General features: G+C 31.7%; 2 protein-coding genes across 2 annotated transcripts; both read right to left on the bottom strand.

Moving 5' to 3' along the window:
• Positions 1 to 17,035: 17,035 nt before the first annotated feature.
• LOC108909045 (B1 protein-like) lies at positions 17,036 to 18,895 on the bottom strand. The gene is made up of 2 exons (XM_018713269.1): positions 18,778 to 18,895; positions 17,036 to 17,522 (listed from the first exon to the last, which is right to left on the bottom strand). Exons 1-2 carry the CDS (start codon positions 18,826 to 18,828, stop codon positions 17,193 to 17,195), a joined length of 381 nt encoding a protein of 126 aa, XP_018568785.1. The 5' UTR covers positions 18,829 to 18,895; the 3' UTR covers positions 17,036 to 17,192.
• LOC108909042 (B1 protein-like) lies at positions 17,193 to 17,519 on the bottom strand. The gene has a single exon (XM_018713265.1). The coding sequence runs from the start codon at positions 17,517 to 17,519 to the stop codon at positions 17,193 to 17,195; it is 327 nt and encodes a 108-aa protein (XP_018568781.1).
• Positions 18,896 to 21,135: the final 2,240 nt, after the last annotated feature.

Genomic DNA, 21,135 nt, shown 5'->3' with positions numbered 1-21,135 from the left:
AATTTACTCAATTTTACTCAATAATGTATCAATTTCTGTCCACACCCGATTGACTGAAATTTTCTCTCTATTATTATGAGTACAATTAAATTTTATGAGTGAAACTATTGCATTGAGTGAATTTAAATCAAATCTGAGTTTCTGCTAATTATCAAGTGAGTGACTTTTGACTCTATTCTGAGTATGTAAAACCAATTAACAGTTTACTTTTTCTATAATATGATTTAAATTTAACTACATATTATTGAGTAATTTTGTATGAAAATTTCTAAGGGAGGCGGTGTCCCAGAAGCGCCCTCCTCCCCCCCCCCCCCCACCGTACCAGTCGCCTTCGCTTCGATTTCATTAATATCCTTTATATCCTCTTTAAATTTTAATTTAAATATCATTGTATTAAAGTCATAAACTACTAAGCTGTTTTGGACCAATAAGTCCGAAACCGTCTATGTTTGGTTGGTTAAACTGACGAACGATCCTAGCTGTTGTATGTACTAGGTGTTGCGAGTATAATTCAATGCCGGTCGAGGCATATAGCCCGCGGATTAGTTGTTTCTCGCAACATTGGCAATTCAAGTCTTTGATTTAATTACATCGTATCTTACCAATAGACATGTATATGTAATACATAATAATTCTAGATCAACCAGTCTCGCTCTTAATGCAAGAGTGCCACACAGATCTATGTTTGGACCTGTATTATTCTGAATTTATTTAACCTGCTCTGTAGGTGACTCTCTATTAACTATTCAGTTCGCTGACGACCCAAACATTATTCGGGGATGAACTGTGTTAAATAAGTTAATTGGTAATTATTGGTTTCTTTCAAATGAGTTGCTGAATATAGCTAAAACAAACTACAATATTTAGTTTTATTGGTATTGGTATTTATCAGATCGAGAGTGTTAAAATCCTATGTTGCTCCAATAGAAACGACCTTCAAAATTCAAAACAAGGAACAAGTTTGTATTAGAAGGTACATCTACACTACCTCTAGAAACATAACATTTAGATTTAAGATGTTTTAATTAATCATAAAGTCGAGTAGTTTCCATCACATAAATCATACTACAATGTGGGAGAATTTTTAAGTAATAATACACCTTGAACATAAGTAATTTTATCTGTGACAGTTGGTTTCTGCACCGTTTTTATATTTTATGTGTATTTATCTTTTGTTGTCATATATTATATCATAGATTTTTTTAAAAACTGTGTACTATTTTTTCTTATTCGACTTATGTATATATTTTTGTATTACTACCAATAAATAAATAAGTATATCAGAGCTGGGTAATTACTTGTAATTTAAAAATAGTTACAATTACAAATTACTTTTTTAAAAAAAAGGAACTAATTACAATTACAAAGTATATTCTTTAAAAAAGGAATTATATTAATTTAATTACAGTTACATGGAAAATGGATTTAGCAATTACTTTGACCAAACAGAGAAAAAAGAAAAAATTAAGTTAAAAATTTTAATTAAAAGTGTTGTGTAATATTGCGTTTTATTATTTATTAGAATTGATACTAAAATGAAAAGATTATTCTTATTCATTTTCTGATATAGAATTTTTATATTTTTATTCCTAATCGAATAATTTAAACTAGTTCAGTTCATACTATAATTTTATATTATTGGTCAGGTAATTAATTCAGCCCGATGCTCTTTTTTCTGGTTGTTAGTACATTTGCAAAATATAGAATACAGTAGTTTTGGGTAGACTGGAAAGCAATAATTATTATTAAAAAAATTACGAATCGAACAAGTACGAGTGAAAGGCTGAGTAACCGAACCAGAAGTTTTCTCAACTCAAAATAAGAGCAGTAACACAGATACATAATATATATTTTTATAAAACTTGATGCTATAGACAACATATTTTTACTTCGTATATTTTCTAAATTAATAATAATTATAATAAAATAAAATGTACACTGTTAATTCTGAGGTTAATTCACCATATCCCTTTTTATTGTTCACGCGGCGCAAGGCTTTCCTCAAATGAAATAATAGAAGTCTGCAAGTCTGTACGCAATTACGCAATACGCATGATCTTAAAAGTAATTATAATTATTAGAAAAAGTAAATGTAATTGGAAAAAGTATTTGTACTTATAGAAATAATTTGTAATTCGATAGTTTAAATAATATAATTACAAATTACAATTCCTATAACAATTTTGCTGCAATTACAATTCCAAATTACTTTAATAAAAAAAGTACTTAAATACAATTACAATTACAGGAAAAAAAAGGGAATTGTAATTGCTAATTACTTTTTCACGAGGAATTACCGAGCTCTGAAGTAAATGAACGGTTTCTAAACGCCTATAGTATACTCGTAAATTAAACGATAATTCAATAAGGAATTCTCAAAATGCTCTTCGAATTAGGTAGACAAATTTTTCAAAATTTTTGAAGCGTTCTGTTAACCATTCAAAGAACTCCTTCAAGATGTATTTTTTATGATTTTAACTGACTATATACTGAGAAATTGTAAATAAATTTCCAAAGAATAAACAACGGTTAAAAATAACAAATTTTTTTATAATATAAAATAAGTGTGGAGAAGTTAAGGTTACGGATACTCTATTATAACTTGTTTCTAGTAATGTTTATTCCAAGAACAGATAAATGTGTCATTGTCATGACAATAGATTTAGAATCACCTCGCCCCATTGAAATTCTAACGAAACTGTTCATGGTAAGGCAATGCAAATCCTCATTTGGGCGGTACTACATAAAAATCAATGGCTGATTTGTTATTTATTCGGGACAGTGCCATAAAAAGACGCAATATATAACGTCAGGGCAATAGGTTTTGCGATCTCATAAATTGCGAAGTTGTAAACGTATATACGTTTCGTTTTCATATATTTACCATAAATCCCAAATATCGTTAGAGCAGTTATCCTTTAAAAAATATTGCCGGAATTTTCGGTAGACAGGGCGTGTTTGCGATATAAGTTTTTGTTCTGTTTACCCTCCGTTGTAGATGACTATTGCTAACGCGAGTGAATTGGTGTGATACATATCGAGCTAAATAATAACTTTTTTGAACTACCTAATAATATATACGAAAATAAGGAATTTCTCATGGCTTTGTCGATACGACCGAGATATTTCTTCTCTCTTAAGATGAAAATGGAAATATAAAATTTATAATTTTCTTAATTAAAACATTAAATTAATTTGTATGGAATTTATCAACTAATATAATTTCAACGGAACTTGTTTTGTACAAACCCAAAAAATTGAAAAACTAAAATAAAGCAATAACAATTTACTAGATAAATGTTATACTCTATGCTTCGAGCATATACTCCTAGAGGCAGCCTTCATAGTGCTGAGAAAGCGCGACTGGTGTGCGAGAGAGGAAGGAGAATAAAAGGACATGTTATCTCTCTCGCTCCGCGAGCTGATTGGTCGGGGCTTAGGTGCTTATTTGCTCGAAGATTCTATGTGACAGCGGCAAATTTGAATAAAATGCATGTGTTGCTATGTTGACACTTTGGAACAAACGATAAATAAAAAAAAATATTCATGCAAAAAAAAGGAAATGAAGTATCACCAAACTTATTCGATCCCTATGTTATAAATAATTTCTTTATTACGTCAGTAGTTAGGTCACCGATAGTTCAAATATAAGTATGTATGTCCTGTGAACTAAAATAAATTTTCAAAATACAGAGTGATTCACAACTTATCCAAAAAAAAAAATTGGGAATAGATGCGACATGAGAAATGGAGTTAATACCGTAAATTTTTTTTTGCAAAAGGAGGAGAGCTACGTGGCCTCAGCGACTCCGAATACTGAAATCCGATGCGTCGTTGCGATAGTGTTTACAATAGTTTTTTAGTAGTTAGTGTCAAAAATGGCTTGCGTGTAAAGTTGATGGTTTAATTTATGGTGAAGCAAGATAACATTTGCATTATGGTGAAACAGTTGTGTTATGGTGAAACAGGACATTTCTGTTAGTTGATAGAAATTGAGTGTTGACACGTCGGTGGACAAAATTTTGAACAGTTGTAATTATTTTATTAATTAAAATCACAAATTAATTTTATTAATGAATAATAACAATAGCGGCAAAAGCAGTTGAATTTATTTGATATAAAATAGGTGCTATGAAATTCTATTTATTCCTTTCCTTGCGAAATTCTTTCAAGTTTTTGATCGTTTTTATCACTATTTTCCGTCGTGCTAGTTCTGAATCACCCTGTATAATTGCTAAGGGAAGTAAGTGTACTCTCAGTTATACCTAAGATAATGAATTTTTTAATTCCAATTTAAAAATTATGATTCCAATTATGTGTATTTTGCCTGTCATCTGGCTTCAAACGTAGTTATAATAAACAGTAGGACTTCTTCATGTAATGGCTGACATATACTTAGATGATCGTTACTAATAGGTTCAAATTTGTATTTAGCATGGTAATTTTTTTTCTGATGCAGCCCATATTAACTGTGGTATACTGTGAGTTTGAGTTCGTATGTATTGAAGGTTTCTGAGTATGATGTTTCTGAACTGCAATCAACTGACGTCTAAGGGATCCTTAGTAGATTTTCGCATATTAATAAACTGAGCAAACTCAACGGCATTCGAAAGAGGGAGCCTTGTACTTTTAAATTATATGTATTTTTTTTAAAGAATACATGGTATTACTACATAATCTCAAATATGACGAAAGACAGTGTTTTTTACACTTTTAGGTTAGGATATCTCAAAAACTTGACGCGATAGAGCAATTCGGCGGCGAGATTCGGATTCAGCGCACCAAAATCCCTCGGGAATGCATATTAGTGTGCCTGCTTCTTGACCGTTGTTGACCTGTGTAATTAGCAGCTGTATTTGTTGTTTGTCTTTAAGGATTACCAACTGGCGTTTCAATTTATAAAAAACATAACTTTAACGAATTGTAACCATTTCAGGAGTCATTGGAAATTCCAAAATAATTATTACTTTGGCTGAAACGCGAATACTAAAACTTATGAATAATTCTTACTTATATTTGAAAAAGTTTTTTTGCTGTCATATTTGTTATGATCTATTTAAATATTTTAGGAACTTTTTCCTGTAAGCTATTGCCTTATGAATTTATTTCAGGATATTCATAAAATAAATCAAGTACGAAATATTTTATATTAATTTTTTTTTAAGAGTATTGCTTGACTTCATTCGATATGAATTCTTGAAATTTTTTAAAATTTACTTGAATTAATACCTTTAAAATAGAATAAAAATAGGAGAGCGAATAATAAAATGTATAATTATAAAAAACATAAATCATGTCATAATCATCATTTCATAATTTGTAAATATGTTGTGTCTCGACACATTGTCCAGGGACCAGTAAAATATATACGAGGTCTGTTAAGAAAATAACCGACCTTTTTGAATCACGCGCTAATGAAGATATTTGGTGATATGCGGTTGGCAGCATTGCGTTTCGCATAATCTCTTCTGTAACACATGTTCTTGGATTGTTGATATCTCATTTAGTCTTCGTGATATTGTTATTTTAGTGCAACGTGTTTAAGTGTTAAAGCCGTTTTTCTGGAACAACGAAACAACGTAACATGAAACTGGAAATAAAACTTTCTGAAAAACGTTTCAACTTTTGAAACAAGTTTACGGAAATGATACCTTGGGTCGTACGCTATGTTACGAATGGTTTTCACGATTTAAAAGTGGTCGTCAGTCAATTGACGATGATCCTCGACCAGGAGGACTTTCGACTTCAACTGATGACTCCCGCGTTCAGAAAGTCAAAGATCTAGTGCGTGTAAATCGTCGATTGACTGTCAGAGAAACTGTAGAAGAGGTTGGCATCTCAATTGGGTCATGCCATTCAATTTTAATTGACAAATTTAATATGCATCGAGTTGCAGCAAAATGTGTTCGTCGTTTGATGACCGGACAGAAAGAAAGTCATGTGGCAGTTTGTTGACAACTTTTTGACAATCCAATGACGATGAAACATTCACTCAAAGGTAATAACGGAAGACGAAAGGTGAGTTTATGGCTACGACATTGAGATGAAAGTTCAATCACAATGCATTGGCAAAGGATTTTCTCGCTCCAAGAAAGCACATCACTTTCGATCCAATGTCAAAGTGATGCTCACTCACTGATTTTTTCTACATTAATGGAATTGTGCATTATGAATTCTTCAAATAGTCAACTGTGCGCACCATGAAAGCGTTTTATAAAGGTTACGTGAAAAAAACCGCAAAAAGGAACCAGCACTGTGGAGAGACAACTCATAGTTCTTGCACCATGACAATGCGCCAGCAAACTCAGTATTGTCAATTCGTCAGTTTTTATGCCAAAAATCAGATTACTGTCCTCCCTTACCCTTCTTACTCGCCAAATCTGGCCTTTTTCGATGTTTTCTTATTTCCTAAATTTAAATCAGTGCAGAAAGGAAGTCGCTTTTAGACTACTGATGACAGCAAAACAAAGTCACAGACTTTAAAGACTTTTTAAATGGAGTTATCCAGGGCTGCTTCGTGAAATGGAAACACCGTTGTTAAAAGTGTATGAATAGAGGAGGGGAGTACTTTGAAGGAGACAAGAAGCAATAATGTATACAATTAATAATAAAATTTAAAAAATATTCATTTATTTATTTATTTTCTGAACAGACCTCGTACACTGGCTAGTAACAAGTTTACCAAAAAGAAAGAAGTACATGTCATAAACTTCCTTAAAAACCTCCGCCTCCCAAATTTCTCATCCAGGATGTCAGCTAAACGGAACCAGTCCACCGTTGCGGAAGAATTCAATAACGAGCATTGTCCTAATTTTATAAATCGAACAGTATATCGGAAAACCACGTCTTGCACGTGAAACATTGGCCCTGCCGAGTGGAAAGCAGAAAAGCAATTTTTCTGTGTTAAATTTAATGACGCGGCTTTGTTTTTTATCGGCAAATTGACGTGTTAAGGAAGTGAACGAAAGTTCAAAGGATCAATGAATTTACCGAGAGTTAACCAAAGTCTACACTACAAAAGGAAACTATTTCTGGGGTTAAACAGTTAATTTGGCGTGAAAGGGAACGGAGCACAGAGCCGAGACCGTCGATACAATCTGCTTGATTTCAGCTTCAGTTAAGCTGCGAGATACGCCGCCAGAGCCGGATTCCACTGTTCACTTGAGAAAGATTTCCCGAATCCCCGACGACAGGTCATTTTCCAGAAGGTATATATCAAAGTATTTTTATATACTCGGGCCTCATCTTCTTTGAGTGCATGGAGGCTTCAGTTTCGAGATGAGGAATATAATATATATTTATTATTCTTTCTACTTTATTATTGCATTATTTGCACAAAATTAGAGCAAATATTCAAAGATACAATGAAACAATATTTATTTCAAAACTGCGTATATTCTGGTATTAGCTCTCACATGTGTTTTACTATTTTGTATTTTATTTTATTTTATATTTAATAAGAAACAAACAGGTTAGAGACAACTACACAATTACATGTTTGTAGAAAAAAAAATGTATATACATGCACATATACCCATCCGCTTGCATAAATCTTTTAGTACATATCTAACTTGATGAAAATACAAAATAAAATTGAAAATAAACTGTAACTGGGGAGCAGCTGGGGAAAATAGAACCAGGACAATCAATTTCAAGTAAAATCTATATTGCGGATAACTCTATTAAATGTTATTAATGTAGTATCAAAAATGTCTATAAATATTCTGTCTGTCTATTGGAAACATTACACATATCATTAATGAGAGTACTAGGACTGACATGAAAAAGTAATTGTGTTCATTCAGCATTTTATGTACAAATTTTCGTGTAATTCTCCTATTTTCTAACTTACGGATCTTGAACCGTTTACGCAATGGCTTGTAGGAAGCAAACCCGGGACTAGTGTGATATTTTTTGTAATAAAGATACTTTATAAATTTGTTTTGGATTTTTTCAAGAGCGTCCCTAAGTTTATAAGAAGCATTAGTTAATTAATTCACATGGTTTTTAAGACTCAAATTAGATTGAAAGTTAATTCTTAGATCTTTAGAGTCATAAATTCTAGACAGAATACTATTATCCATTGTATCAACATAATATTTGGGCGTACATGCTTTACTAAACGCCATGACTTTACAGTTATCTAAATTGAAGGACAATTTGTTTTCTACGGACCAGTCACAAATTACATTTAGCTATATCATTTTGTAATTGTAACAAAAACAATGACTACTTGATTCGAGATTATTTACTCTCATTGACACACTTGAACATTTATCTACTTCAATGTTAGTTACATTAAATTGAAAAAGAAAAGCAGTTTACGAGTTTTATACTTGAACTTAGAAAAACACTGTGTGAGTGTACTGAGGGTTGCTTTCGCTGTACAGCAAAAATAAAACGCTTTCTCAACGGTACAAATAAAGTATTTTTATTGAAAACTAAGCTTGTGAAAAAAGACGTGTTGTCGGTTCGTGTTTGCTGGAGAGTCCCCCTTTGTGTGGAGTCGCTAGCAGAAGTACCTGGTCCTTGGCGCCAATCTGCCGGGGTCGTCTTCCGAGAACCCTGGTGGGTCCGGGCGTCAGGATGGCGCTATTGACGTTGTACTTAAAAATGAGTCACTTGCGGCATGTGCACCCACAGTACCAAGAACATTAATCAACAGTAGGTAAGTAGAGTTCAACTGATGTATTTGAAAGTGTTAATAAGGAATGATGCACTATTAAAATGTTAATTTTTTAACCCGTTGGCGGACTTAAAAAAATTATTACTTTATTCAATGGAGAATTTAATTCTACAACTTTTCTTACTCTTGTTAGTTTTCAAAAAACTTTGTCGTTTTCAACAAAAGTACGAATAACTAATATGTATTGTAGCTGTTATTTAAAATTCAAGTTGGCTAAGAATTTAAACGTCAAACTTGACGATCAGGAAAAAAGTTTGAATAAGGATAATTTAATAGAAAAATAAACAACTGAAACGACATAAATTACGTACAATTTGCACTGTTTTGTCTCAGGCATAAATTTATTTTTTGTCGAAAATGAAATTCACTCTATCCAATTATTGCTGATTGTAGCTAATGAATGTGCATTTATCCGTAATGCGATTCCACAATTCTGTTCGAGAACAAACAAATTCTTTTAACGCTCCGCAAGGAAAGAAGTCATATTTGTTAAGGTCTGGACTGCGTTTAACTACAGCTTATGCCTAACTTGTTAAAGTGATTACCTCCTCCCATTATATCCATTTGCAGTTCTGCAGAGTTTGGAACGACAAACGTCAACAATTGGCAATCACTTCTACTATTCTTCTACTCTAACCTAAATTTCTATTTCTACATTTTTGAGTTTAGGATTTAGTTGTTGATAATGGATCAGCAGACTAATGCTAGGTAGCCATAAATTGTCCTTTGAATCATATAGAAATGATGAAGAAATCTGTATTTCTATTATTTCTGGTGAACCTTAAATGTGCATCCAAATGTAGCATGGCTTTGGATAAATAAAGTGAGATTGGAACGAGAACTACCATCCAATTTAGTTTAGCATTATAACATTTGGAACGAATAATGCTAAAATTGGCATGGTATAAGCTTCTTGTGAACGCAGTGCTGGTGATTGTGAAGGCCAAACTTGCAGGCAATTATATCCTCTTCCAATCCATTTATTTGTGTAGTGGAGGTTTAAAAAGTTTCTAACAATATTACTAAAATGTGGCACCTCGTCAAGTAGGTAGATCCGGGAGAGTGTTTTGGAGAAATTCTAAATAAATTTCGCCATTTAGTCGATTCGGTAAAATAACTGGACCAATTCAATACCGATCAATAACACCGATCCAAACATTTATTTTAAACTGAATGAGGGTTTGCATCGGAATACTCATGATAGTTATGTGTTAAATCACCATATTTTGGGTTCCCCTACATGCTCTGTGTCGGTTTTTATGCGAAACACACTGTATATGGAAAAAAATGGTAAAGACCAATGCCTTACGAAATTTTATTTTAAGGAAATGTATAAACAATTATTGGCGTTGCTTTTCGAAGATAAAAACCAAAATTTTTGTATTTTTAAATAGAATGCGCTATGTATTTTACGTTTTTGAATTGCTCTCTTTTTTCTGATTACAATAATATACGTATGTTATCAATTTTCTTTCATAGTCTACACAATATTTGCTGATCATGATCATAGTCAATATTGCCATGGAACCACCACAATTCCGCAGTTTTTACTAAACAAATCTTTAAATTGTCTATGAAGACAAAATATATTTTCCTGAAAGATGTTTTACAATACCTGCATGTTCTAAACAAAAAACGTACATTCCAAGCAAGTTCTTTTTCTAATGCTCTGTTACCCATCTCACTGATCATCGTCGACGTCGTATATATTATTTATTTATTTAATTTCATTTATCCAACGGGATGGGAATCCTTTTGCAGGATGGATAGAAACAGAAAATATGTAACATAAAAGTAGCATAATTACAATAAAATAGTTAAAAAAAACAACGGCAAAACAAAATAAGATAAATAACAAAGATATAACAATATTACAAAATAAAAGACAAAAATAAAACATGAGTTATAAGAATAAAACACAGATCTTAAAATGTGTAAGCACGCTTTATATCCGCAAGCGTACAGTTAAATATATCCAGCCGTTCTTCAATGTTACAGTAATTTCTTAGCATCATATAGATACAAGGGAAACCACTGCAAAATATTAATACGGGAGTAGGGAACAACAAATTAATTATTAGATCTGGCGTTGGCTCTAGGAACTCTGTAGCTAACAACAGAGGTAAGCATAATGCAATCCATACCATTGTTAACAAGCTTGTATAGGAAAATTATATAATTCATAATCCTCCTTCTAATTAGACTGCTCATCTCAAATCGTTTCAATAACAAGTCTTGTGAATACCCTCTGGTTGGATAAATCCCAATATGAAATATGCGGATTTAAAGAACCTTCGCTGTACTTTCTCTAACGCCGTTATATGACAATTATAACTTGGATATCAAATTACAGAGCCGTACTCCAATTTAGGCCTAATAAAGCTATTAAATAATACTCGTAATGTAGATATGTTTTTAAAATCTCTACTGTTACGTAGTATGAACCGCAGATTCTTGTACGCTCCAGCTATGCATTCTTCCATATGTTTATTGAATGTTAATTTGCCGATAAAAATGATGCCGAGATCTTTAACATATTCGGGCCGATTAAGTACCTGATTATTTAAAGTATAATCAAAACAAATTTTACTATTTTTACGAACAAATGACATAACATTACATTTGGAAGCATTCAAGGGCAGTCGATTACACTGACACCATACATTAAGCAGGTTCAAGTCATGTTGTAGTTGCAAACAATCGGAATCGGAGTTAATATCTACATAGAGCTTGAGGTCATCAGCGTACAGCAATAAGGGAACATTTAGATCTTGGGCGATATCATTAATATACAAGATAAAAAGCAAAGGTCCAAGTATGGAGCCTTGCGGCACACCTGATGTTTGATTAAAAAACACAGAGCTGTGCCCACGGTACCGTACAAACTGAACACGGTGGGAAATATATGATTTTAGCAACTGGAGAAAGGATCTACTGACACCGCAAGCTTCGAGCTTACACAACAATTTACCGTGATCAAGCCTGTCAAATGCCTTGGAGAAGTCAGTATAGATGACGTCCACGTAACCCCTCCTATCCAGCGTTTCGACAATAAACTGGGTGCTACATACAAGATTCGACACTGCGGATCTGCCCTTCATGAATCCATGCTGTTCGGGAATTATCAGGTTCCTTGTGTGAAAGGAAAGGTGTTCATGATTATTAGTTTGTTTATTTTATCATTCAGAATCACCCACAGAACAAACTAAATTGAAGTGAAATTAATACTTCTTGCAGATCATCAAATGACCTCTTCCCAAAATTTCTTTAAAAAATTGTTCTGAAACCTTGATCTTTACCATTTTTCTAGACAGAAATGTATAGAAGATAACGGGTTAGAATTTTATACGAATAACTCTGTGTAGTATCTTAATTTTCTCAAGTAGCATCACCTTTTTATGCTGCAACTCAAAACCTACATTGTTAGGATAAAATGTTAGATGTTAGGATAGGATAAAAAAATCAGTATTTCCTTTCAAGGTGGCTATGAAAAAACAAATTTAGGATTGATTCTTCAACTGGGATATTAAAAAACAAACATTGTCAGTAGGTCACTTTAAATTATAATTAAATTCTTATTGATTAAAGGCATACAAATAATATCACCAGAAAGATGAAAAGAAAAAAGATACTTACATTTGCAATAGAGAAAAATGTAACACACAGAAGGACTGTAGTCGTTTTCATTGTGGTTGTAGTAGAATTTGCAAATTAATGATGATGGTAACAGGTAACTTTATATACTACGATGTTAATGTTGAGTTACTATTTTTAAACAAAGATTGTAGTTATATTAATTTCAGTTCGTCAATAAATACATATTAGTATTAGATGAAGCGGAAATAATATGTAATTGTACTATTAATATAAAGTCATATTACTGACTGCTACTATTATAGTTTCTTAAACTATTATACATATATGCTTCAATAAATACAAGCACGTATTAAAACATAATAAAATAAAAAGTATTTCAGTTAAAAATTATATTGTTTGATTGCCTTATTTTCCGTATATTCTTATCGATACTTTAAAGCCGATTGAATACCTTTTCAATAATCGTAAATGTAAAAATGCTGTAAATCCACGTTAAAGGTGATACTTTTTCACTTGTATTGGAGTCATTAAATCCCAATTTGACTCGCTTTGTGCTATCAAAAAATTCCCAATAGAACCATCGTGATTCCCTTCTACAAAAAGTTGCACATAGAAGTTCGTAATTAGATGATAAAATTCATCCCCCGTCCTTCTGTCCTGGACACTTTAAACATGATGAATAATTGAGCTATTACTGCAAAATGTGCCTTTGAACTTTTTGAGCTGGAAATTTTATTTTAATTGCGTCATTAGATACTTTAGCTTCTGAAAGATAGGAAATGAACAATTAGGTAAATATTTTATTAGTCAGAAGAATGGGGTCAGCAGGGGTATAAATTAGAAATGATTTAAAATCCTTAGAATACAGATTTAATAATTAAAGACTCCTTTATCTTACTGTAAACTGATTTGTTTCTTCCTGATAAACACATATTTTGGGAAATGAATTAAATTAATTATTTAAAAATACAAAAATATAATTAAACTAATTTTACAGCTATACTTTCAACAACTATTCGAGATCTCTAACTTTTTGTGTTCTAAATCCCAATGTTATGTATGTGAAATCATTGCGTCATGTTGGTATTAACTGATACTGGTGTAGATCATGAAGCAGCGCAGCTGGTGTGCGACCTTGAAATTTGCCAATACATACATACTAATTGTGACTGAGATAGTGAAAGGTAAAAATTTAAATACTTCTCAAGAATATAAAATATAGGTAACGTTAAAATCAACTCAAATACATAGTATACTCAATATTTTTCATAAATCACTTTCACTTCCGTGAAATAGTGCGTTATCAAATCATCAAATGATTAAATAATCGTAAGAGTATTTTACGTACATATTTTTTGTTTCATTGTCTTCTTTATTTTTCAATTGTCAACATTTTTTAGTGGAATATGTAACAATTTTATTTAGGTCACATTTAAATAAGTCCATCCTGTATATCACCACGTTGCTTAATATATTTTTCTATGATATTAAAACCAAATCTCATAAAACTTCTTTCAAATATTGATAAATCCGCTTTATTGGCATTTGTTGATATTAGAGGAAGATTTTGCGAGATTTGACCTTTTATTACAAAATACAGATAATTGATAATTTTATTTTTGGTATCTATAAAGGGCATAGGGCATGTGAAAAAGTAATTTCAAGAAATGCCTACATCGCACATTGTCCATTAATAACAAACAAATTAAAATAATCCTCATTAGGTATAATTAAACGATCCCTAGGCATTTTTATTTAAATTTTCGTCAAAAGCTATTAAAGATATAACAATAATCTGACAACTAACTTGACAAATATCAAGTTATTTTAATTATTTTGGAGTGTTTCTGGTCATGGCCAACTTGACAACAGGTATGATGCGAGAAAAACTGTCCAAAAAATAGAAAAGTGCAAATATCTCTAAAAGTAGTAAAGGCAACCCAACCAAATGATGCTTATATGGCTTGAGGGGAAATTTCAATCTGCATACAACAAAATAAAAAATACAGGATGCTTCATTTAAGTTAACAAAGTTATAGCTGTTTGAAACTATTAAAATGTAACAACAAAAATGAAACACCTAGTATTAAATATATTAATTTGTTGGTATACCACAATTTAGTGTTACGTATGTCGTTTACAGGTACCAAAAATCTACTTGATATCACGCTCCTGAAAAGAGTTACTAGCATCTGTCAAATTTTTTCTTTAATTATTAATATCTCAAATTCTATAACTATATAGGATATATTTAATAAAGTGATCCTCAAATTTCACCTAGAATCCGAAAATGAAATAAATATATATGGTGTTCCATTTAAAATCCATTCCATTCCATTGATGTCGATTCGGTATAACCGAAAGTGCCATAAAGTTCTAAATATTTTGGCTGTGTTGGCTCTACTGCCTTTGCTAGGTCGCCAAATTTTCAGGTTTATCGCATAAGTACTTTCCGAGATATCGATAGTAGGGATTCCTGGTGGGACATTCTGTATTTTGAATTCATTTTTTTACTCTACCATAAAGATATTTAAAATAAATTCCAGAAATGTTTCCTTAAAGGTATCCTATCAAATGAAGTCAAAAAGTATTCTTTGGGTAATGAGATCTAGATACGGAAAAGATATCTAATCTCGTAGACAATATTCCTAACTTCTGATATTGCAGGGAACAATTACACCATAACCCCATAACTCGGAATGTGCGTGGATCTCGTACATCAGTAATCCAGGACTATATAATTATTGGTAACCTCGCCATCCCAATATTCGGGACAGACAACTCCTATGAGTTTATGGTCTGAGCATGAGTAACTAGGTAATTTGGGGATTTTTTTTTTCATTCTCTAATCCTTATTCTCTCAAATTTAAACATTGGCAAGTTATCCATTCTCTCTTTTCATGGTTTCAAGCTATTCAAAAAAGACTGTGCAATAATGAACTCCCTCTTACGTTTTCGATTTTGCATGCCTACACATTTGGCATCAAAGATCACTGACTTTATTTGACTTCAAATTTTTAGGATCATTTTTTTCACTTATTTTAATTAGCTTCATATCTCTACAACATAGTAGAAAATGCAAAAGCTAATAAAATATTTTTAAAAAGATTTAATTTATTATCAGCTCTGGTAGTTTATATTTTTTTGAGGTTGATTCATCGTTTCTTTAACTTTCGAATGCAACTGTTGTATACTTTTAGCACAAAATATCTATAACAAAAGAAACAACAACTTAAACTGGAAAATGATATGCTGCAAAAATATTAATTTTTTGTATTCCACCTTGTAGAAAATTGGAAATTAATTTCTTATAAAAATATTATAATGCATGTGTGCCCTCACGATTATTATGTGAAAACGTTTTAGTTCTAGAAAACATTGCTTATATACTTCCTTTTAAAATTAAATCATTACATACATTTATCGAAATTGTAAGTTTCATGGTAGTCACTTTAACTAATGACAGTAGTTAATATTTTTTTTGAAGTAACTCTTGTCATCCTGTTAAAAGGTGCATACATATTAATTATATTTCTCTGTTTGTGGTTTGCATCCAGTTACATTAATTTATTATATCTATCGTTAGTAGTAAGTAGGGAAAAAGATGATTCGTCTGTAAATAAAATCTGCCTAGCAAATTCATTATTTTCATCTAATTTTTCTCTAATGGATTCACAAAACTCCATACGCCTTATTTGATTCTTGAGAAGTTTGCATTTTATAGGCTTTGTAACCATTCTTTTTTAAGTTGCGACGAAATGTACGAGTTCTTCATAGATTTGGGAGGAAGAACACAGCTCACTTACTTCCACAAAAGCACCCCTTTTTCTCTCCTTGCTTCAGGAATTTGACGAGGTTCCTGATTACTATATTTCGTACACCGATTAACACATCCACACTCCTCAAACTCATGAAAAATATTCAAAACAGTTCTAGCAGTGGGGACTGGTTCGTCGGGGTGTGAAAATATAAATGGATCAGCAACTTCCTCTGCACTTTCTTCACGACAATACCATTTAATAATATTAATTTTTTGTTCGACACTGTACACCATTTTTATTTTGTAATATTCCGTCTATTTCTTACCAAAGGTTTGAATGGAATGATAATAAAAATAAAACTAAACAAACAGCAAAGCGCTTTAGGTATTAGGTCGGTTCACAAAAAATGCAACAGGGCACGTGCGCTCCTATAGCCAACCAATTACGAGAGTCCGAGTCGCAGCCTTGATGATATATGTCATGTCCGACCCCTTCCACCCGAAGTTAATAGGGGAGATGCGTGTAATTTACTTAGGTTATGCGAAAGAAATACCTGGCCAGACCGGTATATGAAAAACCAAATCTTATTAGTATTAGTGTTTTATAAATGACAGACAACATCGAATAACTTGGAAATCTGAGAAACTACGCCATAGTTATCTTTTTCTGCTCTTTTGCAATAGAAGCATCAGTACTGAACTACAAAATAAGTAATAATTACTTATTCCTAGTGTTCTGCGGGGTTGCAAGTTGAATGATGACGAACATTGTAAAAAATAAAAAGGACTTAAACGTTTCCTTTATCATTTAACAATTTTTTACACATTTTACATTGTTCAAGAAATTATCATAAGATCAATTATTTTACTTTGGTTGTTTTACGTCTTGAAAATAAATAAATTTCTCTATTTGTTTTTTCAAATAGTTCCTTGGTTTAAATACACTGTTCCTAAAGAAAATATATTTATTTAGTACATATATTCTTTATTCAAGATTATTTTACAAATATTCGTACTTATTTAAGGGTTCGTAACAGTTCAAGTGTTTCTCACAACAAACTAATATCCGATCATATTGAATTGATAATATAGATAACATTTCCAATAGTATTCTTGCTAAATAAGAAATAGAACCAATTATGACGTGATTTAAGATTGTTTTCTCGCATGTATGCACTTGGAAATTTGAAAAGCAGTTTCCTCCGGGGTACCACTTTGCACAACGCATCTTGCCATTATGTCTTCCACTAAAGCCTCATCAGAAATCATACTGCTTAACTCTGCTCTAAGAGTGTGCTTTTGAATTTCTCCTGCATCATTCAGTACACCCCTTTTCTTCGCAAAACACGACAAGAACAATCTAAACTTTGGATCGTCTGCAAATTCTCCAGCCATTGCATTTTCAATTATCTCTTCATTGACGCCCGTCTCTGAGACACATTCTTCGTACATTGTTTGTTTTTGCGCATTTGTCATGGTCTATTACAGCAAAGAAAAGTAATTAAATTCACTAATGTAATCTTATTTAAAAAATGTGTTATTAAACTATAGAATTAAAAAAAGGTATAAATATTACGAATTCAGTACTCAGTTCACCAGTTCAATGTTGCATTAAACTGAAAAAGCAATTTATCACTTTGAAGTAGTTTAGTTTAGTTATTTCTAAACTTACACCTGAAAATATGTATGTTTTTTTCAATATGTATGACTTCCACATAACTAGCTTTTCAAAAAGTGGACAAAGATGTATCAGAAAAGAGTCAGAAGTCATTCATACATCGGTCTGGTTCAAATATCTTCTTCGCCTTTATATTTGGGAAAAAATGGTGAAGACCAAAACCTTATGAAGTTTTATTTTAAAGAAAAGTATAAAAGAAAAATTGACTGTTCCAATAACCAAGATTTTTGTATTTTTAAATGGATTGCGCTATATACTCGTATTTTAAGTTTTCTGGATTCCTTTCTTTTTTCTGATTAAAATGATATACATTACAAATTTGCTTTTATGGTCTGCTGATCCTGATCATAGTCAAGATTGCCATGGAATCACTATGTGGGTATGTTTTCCGCAGTTAAATTTATTAAACACATCGTTAATTTGTATATCAAGACAAACTATCTTTTTATAAAAAATGTTTTACCTTCATATTCTAGACAAAGAACATACATTCCAAGAAAGTTCTTTTTACATTGATACTACTAATTTGATTGTCGACGACACAAATTATTACATTTTTCTTTGTATATTTTATTTTTCAGAATCACCCATAGCACCAACTAAATAGAAGTCAAGTTAAAATTTCTTGGGGACCATAAAATTATCTCTTCCTAAAACTTTGGTCTTTACCATTTATACCTTGTAGAATGCCTTAACAATCATTTTTGGTGTTCAAAAAACATTGGTCTATCTGGAGATTCAAAAGGAGTAATAATTTTCTCAATCATCATGTTTTCATGCTATAAGTCAAAACCTACATTTTTGAGGATATAATAAAATTAGTATATTTTTTTTCTAGGTGGTTGTGAGAAAGTGGGGTTCAGGTAACATATTGTTTTATGACTCTGTACAATAATGAGTTATCGCCAATAAGGAGTACAAATTTCGTACTGATCCTCCAACTGAATTTGAAGATATTAAAACAAACATTGTCATCTTCAAATATAAGTAACGTATTTACATTACAAATACATTGTTAGTATTACCAGGAAGAATAATAGATGAATAGATACTTACATGTGCTATAGATAAAAATGTAACACACAGAAGGACTGTAGTCGTTTTCATTGTGGTTGTAGTAGAATTTGCAAATTAATGATGATGGTAACAAATCACTTTATATACTAAGATATTAATGTTGGGTTACTGAATAACGATTGTATTTATATTAATTTCAGTTCGTAAATAAATACATATTAGATGAAGCGGAAATAATAATTGCACTATTAATATAAATTCATACTGCTACTATTACTATAGTTTCTTAAAGTACTATACATGTAGGCTTCAATAAAATTAAGCTTGTATTGAAACAATAAAATAAAAAGTATTCTAGTTAAAAATTATCTAGTTTGATTGTCTTATTTCCCGTATATTCTTATTGACACATTAAAGTTTAGAAAGCTGATCGAATCTTTTCAATCATCGTTGCTGTAACATCCATGTTAAAAGTGATACTTTTTCACTTGTACTGGAGTCATTCTCGCTTTGTGCTATCAAAATATTCCCAAAAGGACCATCGTGATCCCTTTCTACAAAAAATTGCACATATAAAGGCTTTGGCATACAGAACGCACCTGTCGCGGTGGGAAGCGATCTGGGATCGCGGCGGAAAGCGGGCATTTCATATTACACAGAAATGCATTTTAGCAGTCACACTGAAGGCGGTCTATCGCGGTGGGCCAACTTAGATCGTGACGACAAGCGATACACTTGTTCTGATCTACAGATTTTACAACGTTCGTGGTGCATTTTGCAATATTTAGGTTTAAAATATCTCGTAATTCCTCAAAACACGATCTCGACATGCGAAAATATTGGAAAAGTCTATCTTCATGCGACTGCAGTTCTATATTCACCATATTGTTCTCTTTTCTTCTTGATGGCATGCACCCAACATCTTTTCTTTTTCTTTTTTTTGTAGAGCAAAGAGAAGGATAATTTGCTCCTCGAAAGAGCTAGACATTGTGAACACAAACAAGTAAGACCGGAAACTAAGAACGAGAATTTCGCGGCCTGTGCGGCATCATAGATCGCTCTCCCACTTCAAAGATAGCGCGAACGCTGCTAGCCGCGACAGACCGCGTTCTGTGTGCCAAAGCCTTAAGTTCGTAATTAGATGATAAAATATGCCCCCCTTCCTTCTGTCCTGGACACTTTAAACATGAAGAATAATTGAGCTATTACTTCAAAATGTGCCTTTGAACTTTTTGAGCTGGAAATTTTATTTTAATTGTGTCGTTTGACACTTTAGCTTCTGAAAGATAGGAAGTGAAAAATTAGGTAAATATTTTATTAGTCAGAAGAATGGGGTCATCAAGGATATAAATTGGAAAGGATTTAAAATCCTTAGAACACAGATTTAATAATTAAAGGCACTCCTTTATTTTACTGTAAACTGATTTGTTTGTTGCTGATAGTGATGAAAGGTTTTGTATGACGAAACATATTTTGAGAAATAAATTTTAATTTAAAAACCAAAAAAAATTAAAATATTCTATTCTTTTAACAACTACTATCAGTTTCTGTTTTAAAAAAAACATTTGTTTCATTAGAAATTTCAGTCTTGTCCGAGATATCTAACCAAGATCTAATGTCCTAAATCCCAATGAAAGCCTGTGAAATAATTGGCTCATATGTCCACTGATATTGGTACAGATCATGAAACAGCGCAGCAATTGTGTGACCTTGAAATTTTCATCTGTTAGGTTAGGCCAATACATACATACTAAATGTGACTGAGATAGTGAAGGATAAAACATCAAAGAACACTGTTTGACTTTATTTGACTTCATATGTTTAGGATTTTTTTAATTTATTTTAATTAGTTCAATATATCTATAACAGAGTAAAAAATATTTCTAAAAAGATATTTCATTTATTATTAGCTTTTTAAGGTGTTAACTCATAGTTTTTTAAACTAATGCGGCAGTATACTTTTACACCAAATATCTAAATGCACAGAAGAATTAACTTAAACTGGAAAATGACACGCTGCAAAAATATCACTATTTTTGTAGATCACCTTGTAGAAATGTAGAAAATTTTTCCGTATAAAAAGATGAGGTATAAGTACCCTCATGATTATTATTTGAAAACATTTTAGTTCTAGAAAATATTGCGTAGGTATCTACTTCCTTTAAAAGTTAAATGATTATATACAATTTATTGAAATTATAAGTTTCATGGTAGCCACCTTAACTAATGACAGTATTTAAATTGGCTCATCCTGTTAAAAGGCATTTATTATACATATTAATTATATTTCTCGGTTTGTGTTTTGCATCCAGTGACATTAATTACACAGCCTCACAAGAAAGGTTCTGTAGCAGAGACGTGAGTATATAGATCTTGTGTATTTTTTGGTGGTCAATC

Source organism: Anoplophora glabripennis, unplaced genomic scaffold (assembly GCF_000390285.2).
Source record: "Anoplophora glabripennis isolate ALB-LARVAE unplaced genomic scaffold, Agla_2.0 scaffold442, whole genome shotgun sequence".
NCBI classification, from domain to species: Eukaryota; Metazoa; Arthropoda; class Insecta; order Coleoptera; family Cerambycidae; genus Anoplophora; species Anoplophora glabripennis.
The sequence above is the reverse complement of the archived record's forward strand: the minus strand, read 5'-3'. Positions and strand labels throughout refer to the sequence as shown.